This window comes from Rhagoletis pomonella, unplaced genomic scaffold, assembly GCF_013731165.1.
Source record: "Rhagoletis pomonella isolate Grant_MI unplaced genomic scaffold, Rhpom_1.0 Rhpom_scaffold_00006, whole genome shotgun sequence".
Taxonomy (NCBI): domain Eukaryota; kingdom Metazoa; phylum Arthropoda; class Insecta; order Diptera; family Tephritidae; genus Rhagoletis; species Rhagoletis pomonella.
The window spans coordinates 18,775,826-18,784,549 of NW_023458560.1; the positions used below are offsets into that span (position 1 = coordinate 18,775,826).

Sequence of the window (8,724 nt, forward strand, 5' to 3'; positions counted from 1 at the left end):
TAATCCCTAAGCGCGGCCAAAGGCCGCCTACTCAGAAAGAAGTTCGTTTTCATGTATGCACTATTTCGGTTTTTGTCATATGCATTACTTCGGTTTTGAGTCGAAACTGTGCATGTATGCATTACTTCGGTTTTTGTCATATGCATTATTTCGGTTTTGAACCGAAACTGTGCATGTATGCATTACTTCGTTTTTCTCATATGCGTTATTTCGGTTTTAAAACGAAAGTGTGCATGTATGCATTATTTCGGGTTTTTCATATGCATTATTTCGGTTTTCAACCGAAACTGTGCATATATGCATTATTTCGGTTTTTTTCGTATGCATTATTTCGGTTTTTTTCATATGCATTATTTCGTATGCACAGTTTCCATATGCACAATTTCAGGGTGCCTCTGCTAACAAGGAGGTCTTAGCGCTATTCTGTTGGTTGGTTGTTTTAGAAATAAGTTTTCTAAAAATTTAATATCGTAATGTAAACCAAATTCCTTTTTAAAACAATAAAATCTAAAAATTAAAAGAAAGTTAAATTTATTTTGTACTCAGGCATGAAAAAACCCTCAACTTCTATAGTTTTGGTTTTTTCTTTCTCAGATACCATAAAGTTTGGCACCTATTTAGATTATAAAAAACACAAAAATCAAACATTGCATAATCAATAAAGAAAATATAAAAGAAAATAACGCAAAAAAGTATTTATTTAAATCTATCTCAAACTGTAATGCAAACCCGAGATAATTAAGCACATTTTGTTACTTAACTGATTTTTTTCGACAAATAGTTTTTTCCAGATCTTCGAATATCCTGACGAAATATGAAATAGGTGTCTTATTTCTCCGATAAAGAATGTAAAAAAATATATTTCACACCAAACAAAAAAATGTTGAGGTGTCAATTTTGTATGGAATCACCCAAATATTAAAAAAATAAAAACGCTTTTTAAGTTCCTAAAGTTAGATAAAGTAAAAAAATCGTTTAAGTACAATAAATAAAAGAATAATAATTTTCTAAAAATAAAACGAAATTAAACAAATATTTTTTCTCTTTAAAACAACAAAATATATAGTTAAATTAAAATAATTAATTAGTTTAAAGTACAAAAGTGAGTATCTCCATTCTGCAAAACCGCGTAATTGACATTTGCTGCCAAAAATTGGATATTCTCACACAAGCTCGTGGCTCAATCCTTATCCATTCGTGCTGAAATATACCAGCCAGAAATGCGATTGCTTTATAAAAACGAGAAATATTTTGAAACATGAGTGTTTTTACTCTCTAGAAAATAATTTATGCAACCTCATATACGCGGTTTTGTACTTTAAACGACGATATGTTTATGCTTGGCCGAGCTTCTCCTTGATGTTGTCAACCAAAAGGAGGGACCCAAAGTTTCACGCCTACTCCGAAAAGAAATAAATCCACGATGTTTCCGTTTTAATGTCCTTATTTTTTTTGGCATCTGCATTATTCACATTTGCCTATTTTTCTTCAAAAATTTAAATTACATTTTGTTTTTGAATTTTGTATTACCTTTGCATATACAGTGACCAAAAAAAATTACCAAGTGTTGATTTTTTCTTAATATTCGTAATCTTTTTCAGGCTGCATTTTTTTTGGTTATTTTTGACGCCAAAACATTTCAATCACAGTTTCAAACTTTACACAACATCAAGGAATATTCTACAAATTTTCATCAAAATTTAAATTTTCTAGATAAAGTTCTAGTCTGATGAAGTGCAAGTTTCAACCGGCTAAAAAATCTAGTCGAGTTTTGAGATTTTTTTTTTAAAACTACTTTTCGTTTTTTTTTTGTTTTTTATATAACAAGTGCAATTTACAAAACCTGTTGTGGATTTTTCGAAATCTTGTTGCTAACGGTCTCCCGCTTTTTTTCCGAAGAAATTCATGCTTATATGGAGAAAGTGTAAAAATCCGTCGGCGTTTGAAACTTGCACCTTATTAGACTAAAATTATATCTATATATTAATACGCTAACATAAATTTTGTCTCCGTTCGTTTGGCGATTCTACCGAACCGATTTCAAAACCAAGAAGATCGTTGGAAAGGCATTTTACCGTAGATGAGCAGAGTTTTTACGGTTTCACAATTGGTTGAAAATTACGGCCAAAACCGTCGTTTAAACATTTTCGAATTGTGTATAGATGTTGCTGCAACATGTTCAATTTGACATGTTTCGCCTGTTGTTTCACTACACATTTAAAATTAAGCTTTGAAATAAAGATACATAAATATGAAGATGAAGAAATAAATGATAACGATGAAGTCAAACAATAGAAGGCAAAAGTGAACATAAAGACGAAAATGGAGACAATGACAGATACATAAGAATTAGGGTAACTAAAAGGGTAAGAACATTTCTTGAATTTATGAAGTGAAACTTCTTTAGCGGCAGGTGGTTGGCTGGGAGTAAATTGTCAAATTCAAGGGGAATAATGTACATGGAAATAGTTCTCAGCGGTTTAGCGGTTTGAGAATAAAAACAAAAACAAAGATGCCTAGATGTACAGGCAAAAACGAAGGTCAAAGTAAATTTAAACACTTTAAGGTAAAGGTGAAGAGGAATATGCAAAAATAAAGATAAATATGAAGAAAAGGATTAGGATGAAGATATTTTTATCGATATAACAATCGTTATTGCTATCGATAAAATAATCGATACTGTTATTGATTAAATAACCGCTATTGTAATCGATATAATAATCAATATAATAATCGATATTGTTATCGATACAATAATGGATATTGTTATCGGTATAATAATCGATTAAATCATTGATTTTGTTATCGATTTAGTCATTTATATTGTTAACGATATGTACAATAATCGATACTGCTGATTGTTATTGTTGAGCTACTAAGCCTTTTTAGCAGCTATTAAAATAAAACAAACGATGTATGCATAAGTTAAGCAACTGTATTTAACAAGATTTGGTCCGCGACTAACTAACAGAAAGTTCACCTTGAACTATTTAAGTATGTCCTAATTACATTGGATAACTGCAAATTCATCACCAACAATAGAAATCCAGTTTTCTTAAATGCATGAGAATTTACATATATATATTTATGCACGTATGCACCCGCGCACACAATATTGCTTACATACATATGTACTATTTTTCGCTTGCTTGCATACGAATGTATCCAACTGAGCGCGGGTGGTACGTATGCACATACATCTATGTATGTATGTATATACGTATGCTTTATACATAGTATAAAGGGGAAACAAAATTAGCACAGTTTAAATACATACAAGTAAATATGCAGCTCAATTGAGTATGAAAATTTCAGTGTGATCAGATAACGTTATTCATATTGATTTTGATAAACATATTTTATGTTGCTGGCTTATCCGCTGCTGCTCCGAACATCCTCCCCCCCGTTGAAAGGTCAGGGCTTTCAACAGAATCCTTCACCGGGAGGACACACAGCTTGTTCACGGCTCGTCGCGTTATGCCGCTAGATGTTTTTAAAAGTGCCACACGTACGACACCGTCTGCTCCAGGGACAACTTCGATTACCCGTGCTAGAGGCCACTTCAGTGGTGGTGAGTTTTCTTCCTTTATGCATACGACATCATTGACTTGAATGTTGGCATGAGGTAAACGCCACTTTGCGCGTTGCTGTAGAAGAGTTAGATACTCTTGAGTCCACCGCTTCCAAAAAACCTGTTTAATGTATGTTGCACGCTGCCATCGATCAAGTCGGTCGTAGTTTAGCGTCGTTAGATCCGGTTCCGGAAGAGCTGTCAGAGAACCACCAATCAAAAAATGGCCTGGCGTTAGCACATCTAAATCCTCTGGGTTTTCTGAAAGGGGTACGAGAGGACGAGAGTTAATTACAGCACAGATTTGACATACCAAAGTACGCAATTCATCGAAGCCAAGCAGTGATGAGCCAACGGAACGATAGAAATGTTGTTTGGCTGTTTTTACGGCCGCTTCCCACAAACCGCCAAAGTGCGGAGAGCGAGGTGGGATGAAACGCCAATCAAAGCCATTACTGAGGCAAAAGTTGTGGACTTCGCTGCGGTGTTTCTCGCTGAGGGCTAAGTTCCGTAGTTCTTTAAGCTCGTTCTTGGCGCCTACAAAATTCGTCGCATTGTCAGACCAGATGCAGCTGGGTATGCCACGCGTAGCGATGAATCGTTTTAGCGCGTCAATGAAAGCACCTGTTGAGAGGTCTCTTACCAACTCCATCCATACAGCCTTTGTGGCGAAGCAAATGAAAACGCTTACATAACATTTGTGGGGCGATTTATTGCGTACTTCAGGCTTGTAATAAAATGGCCCACAGTAGTCCACACCGGTGACTATGAATGGGCGCGAGGCCTGAATTCGCTCTTTAGGCAGGTCGGCCATTATGTGCTCGACAAGGCGCGGTCTCGATTTGCAGCAAATAATGCATTTTTGTAGGACTCGAGTGACTGTTTTCCGACCACCTATGGGCCAAAACTGCATTCGAATGAAGGCGAGTAAAGCTTGAGGACCTGCGTGATGTTGTTTGCGATGAAAAAAGGTTATTATACTAAATGTCAGTGGATGATCCTTCGGAATAATGCATGGGTGGCGCGATTCAAAACTAAGCATAGAGTTTTTTAATCGCCCGCCGACTCTAATAATTCCAAAGTCATCAAGAAATGGTGATAGCGAAACAATGCTGCTCGAACTCGGGACGCAATTATTGGCCTGTAATGCCGTGTACTCCGGCCAAAGTTGCGCTCTTTGTACTAAGCGAATAAGCAGTTGAGTTCCATGGTGAATATCTGCGGCTGTGAGCTGCGAAGAGCTTGGCGATGTTGTAATATTGACAAATTTGCTGACGTACCCAAAAATGCGCTGCATTGTTCCAAATGAATTAATGTACTTGAACGAAAGCGAAATGTCATTGCGGTTATGTGCGGCAAGCAACACCTTTTGTCGAAGTTCTGGAAGTTTTGGTTGTGGTAGACACATGCGCGGCCAGCTGCCCTCCACTTCTCGCAAAAATGACGGGCCGTGCATCCAAAGTGAAGATCCTAGAAGTTCCTGCGGGGTAGCTCCTTTGGATAAAATGTCCGCCGGATTCATTGCTGTCGGAACATAGTGCCACCGCATGCCCTCCGTTAATTGATGTATGGTGGAAATTCGGTTAGCGACAAATACGTTAAATTTCGATGGTTCTTCTCGCAGCCACGAGAGGACAGTGGAGGAATCTGACCAACAATGAAATGAACAGTTAAAAAGCTTCATTTTTGTAAACTCACCCATGAGTTGTGCCAGCAGTGTTGCTGCACAGAGTTCCAGCTTGGGCACGGTGATAGTCTTCAGTGGAGCGACACGGGCCTTCGAACACAACAGGTGCACTTGTACCTTACTATCCTTGGCTGAACGCGTATAAACGCAAGCCCCATAAGCTTCAAGGCTTGCATCGCAAAATGCATGAATTTCTGTAATGGCCCCAGGTTGCAAGACGTAACGAGGAAATGATAGGTGCTGTATGTCTGCAAACCCGCTGCAAAAGGCAGACCAGGCGGTGTTTAACGATTGCGGTAGACTCTCATCCCACTCAAGCTTGTCTCTCCACATGCGTTGCAGAAGAATCTTCGCCTTGGTCAGCGTAGGGCCCATTAGTCCAAGGGGATCGTAACAGCGAGCTAGAGTAGACAACGCAGAGCGTTTTGAGTTTTTACCCAGTTCTCGTTGTGGCACAAACGAAAATAGCAGCTTGTCCTTGACCGGATCCCAAACTAGTCCCAGAGCTTTGGTGATGTCACTGCCATCGTCAAACTTAAGGAAACGTTCCTTGTCTACGTCAGGTATATCACGAAGGATATCTGGACTATTAGAGCACCACTTGCGTAACTTAAAGTTTCCTCGAGCAAGGAGGCTAGTTGTTTGTAGCTTGATATTCAGTACTTCTTCCATCGAATCGCCTCCAGATATCAAGTCATCTACGTAGAAGTCTCGACGCACTATTTCTGCACCAATGGGGTAAGTCGAGGATTCGTCAGCTGCGAGTTGGTGCATGGCACGTATGGCCAGAAATGACGCAGGCTTAGTTCCATAAGTCAGCGTGTCTAACTTATAGATGGCAAAGTTTTCCTGAGGAGATTCACGCCACAATATGCATTGGAGCATGCTATCTGGTGGGGTGACGCGAACACACCTATACATCTTACAGATGTCCCCAGTAAGTGCTATGGGAAAAGTACGAAATCTAATAAGGATATCAAAAAGTTTCGGCTGAATAGTTGGGCCTGCCATGAGTAGGTCGTTCAGCGAAAAGCCCGAAGTAGTGGATGCAGAGCCATCAAAAACCACTCTCAGCTTTGTTGTGCTACTGTCATCCTTGATGACGCAATGATGCGGCAGAAAATACTTGCATTGTTGAAAAACCTCATTGGTAACTAGCGACATGTGATTAAGGTCCAGATATTCCTTTATGAACTTACTATATTCTGTTTTAAGCTCAGGGTTACGAGCGAATTTTCGTTCAAGACTTTCGAAGCGTTGACGAGCTTGCAAATAGGAGTCTCCAAGGGCCTCCACACCACGCTTCATGGGAAGACGAACTGAGTATTCGCCTGATGACAATCGCAAATAATTTTCCCGGAAGTGGGCTTCGCAGTCGATATCTTCTTGGGAGGCCTTAGAGATCGGCTCGAAGTTGTGCTCTATTTCCCAGAACTGACGCACTAAATCTTCCAACCGAGTGGAAATAATATCACTGGAGGACTTCCGTCGCACCACAAAAGATGATAGTTTTGGAGCTTGTTGCCCCCCTCCAGATAGCACCCAACCGAGGCGTGTTTTCTGAAGGAGTGGTAAACCGTATGCCAAGCGTATCTGCCCCACACATAGCAGATCGAAGAACAATGCTGCTCCAATGAGCAGATCAATTCGCTGCGGTAAGTTGAACCCAGGATCAGCTAGTTGTATATTCGACGGAACATTCCACTCGTTGGTGCTCACGGAGCAGCCAGGCTGGTTGTCGGTTATGGTTTGTACAACAACAGCTGTTATGTTTGTTGAGAAATCTGAAGTCCGCGACTTCAGTACGAGGTCGACTGAGTAACCCTCCGTTGAGAAATTGGCATCTCCAATGCCAGATACTGTAGCAGAAGATTTTGCTTTTACAAGCTGCAATTGGTTTGCAAGGCGAGTTGTGACAAAGTGTAACTGGGAGCCAGAATCTAAAAGCGCCCTGCAAGGCACGAAGCTTCCAGCACGATTTTTTTACCAGAACGACGGCAGTAGCTAGGAACACAGCATCAGAAGGAGATACTGGGGCACTAGGCGACACAGATAACGATGCAGTCATAGCGTTGGATTGAACTGTAGCTGCCGACGAAGCTTCGGCTTGACTATTGATTAACGATGCAGTTGAGCGTTCGAAATGCAAGAGCGTGTGGTGTTTCGACTGACAGGCGCGGCACGATCCGGATTTGCAGTCACGAATTTGATGCCCAGTCTTTAGGCAGTTAAGACAAAGGGAAAGCTTCTTAACTTCCCTCAGGCGTAAATTCGGAGACAAATTTGCGAAGCGTTGACAGCTATAAATTGCATGCTCGGCAGATCCACAAAACACACAAACACCTTTTGAGCCGTTGGAAGCAACAAAGGATTTCCTCTGACCAGTACTCACGTTCTTGTTAGCTTTTACCGCCTGACCAGTCGGTGTCTGCATAGAATGCTCAACGTTCTCGAGTGTTCTGCAGCGCTTCTCCAAGAACATAGCTAATTGATCCCAGGATGGCAGTTCGCTGATCGATGAACTCTCCTCCCATTTAGCTTGCGTCTTTTTGTCGAGTTTCTGGATCACCAATTGTACGATGATGCCATCTGCGATCTTCCCATTGGATGCGAGCGACTGCAATGCGCGTATGTGTGCTGTGACCTTATCTGTCAGCTCTCGTAGCTTGGTTACGTTTGAATCTGCCCTCTCTAGCCCAAATATCTCCCTGACGTGTGCCTGAAATATAAGACGTTTGTTATCGAAGCGCTTTTGTAAAAGATCTAATGCAGTGTTATAATTAGCGTCGTTTATTTCCAGCGAGCGCACGGTGTCAAGGGCAGCGCCGCTCAGACAGGAACGAAGATGCTGCAATTTGTCGATGTTGGTGAGGTCGCTGTCCTTGTCGATTATTGACGTGAACATTGAATAGAAATTTGTCCACTCGGTGTAGGCGCCACTGAATTTAGGCAGTGTCAGCAATGGCAAGCGCGAGCTATTAGCGTTCACAATGATTGATTGGGTCTCACTGGAGTTCATTCTGAGCGTGGAGCAATGTTGCGAGGCACTACGTTTACCAATCTCGCGTTGCAGTGTAGCTCTAAGGTTGATTAGAGCAGCATCGAAGTTACTTGGCAGGTCGCTGGCAATGGAGTCGAAGTCCAATTCCTCTAGGCTTGTGTGTGCGGCAGAAAAACTGGATTTCAATTCGCCTAAGGATTCTAGCATTGCTGAAAGACTGTACTCATCCATACTGTGTAGCTTGTCTGCGTCCAACTCGTTAATCAAGCTCTCCAGTCTGCTGAATATGGCCTTTGTTTTCAGCTTTAGAAAGGCTACTCGATCTGCACCTTCCCCTGGCATGACGAAGTTGCTGACGTTTACACTAGTGTGGCAGAATTATCTCAGTAAGCGGCCGGAAACAAATGAAAAATCGCGTGATACGATCACGTCGGGGTCACCAAATGTTGAGCTACTAAGCCTTTT

General features: G+C 40.9%; 2 protein-coding genes across 2 annotated transcripts; both read right to left on the reverse strand.

Moving 5' to 3' along the window:
* Positions 1-2,915: 2,915 nt before the first annotated feature.
* On the reverse strand, positions 2,916-5,679 carry LOC118740477. The gene is made up of 2 exons (XM_036472033.1): positions 5,270-5,679; positions 2,916-5,218 (listed from the first exon to the last, which is right to left on the reverse strand). The coding sequence occupies exons 1-2, from the start codon at positions 5,631-5,633 to the stop codon at positions 3,360-3,362; spliced, it is 2,223 nt and encodes a 740-aa protein (XP_036327926.1). The 5' UTR covers positions 5,634-5,679; the 3' UTR covers positions 2,916-3,359.
* LOC118741806 lies at positions 5,633-8,601 on the reverse strand. Its single transcript, XM_036473781.1, has 3 exons — positions 7,246-8,601; positions 5,715-7,145; positions 5,633-5,659 (listed from the first exon to the last, which is right to left on the reverse strand). The coding sequence occupies exons 1-3, from the start codon at positions 8,599-8,601 to the stop codon at positions 5,633-5,635; spliced, it is 2,814 nt and encodes a 937-aa protein (XP_036329674.1).
* Positions 8,602-8,724: the final 123 nt, after the last annotated feature.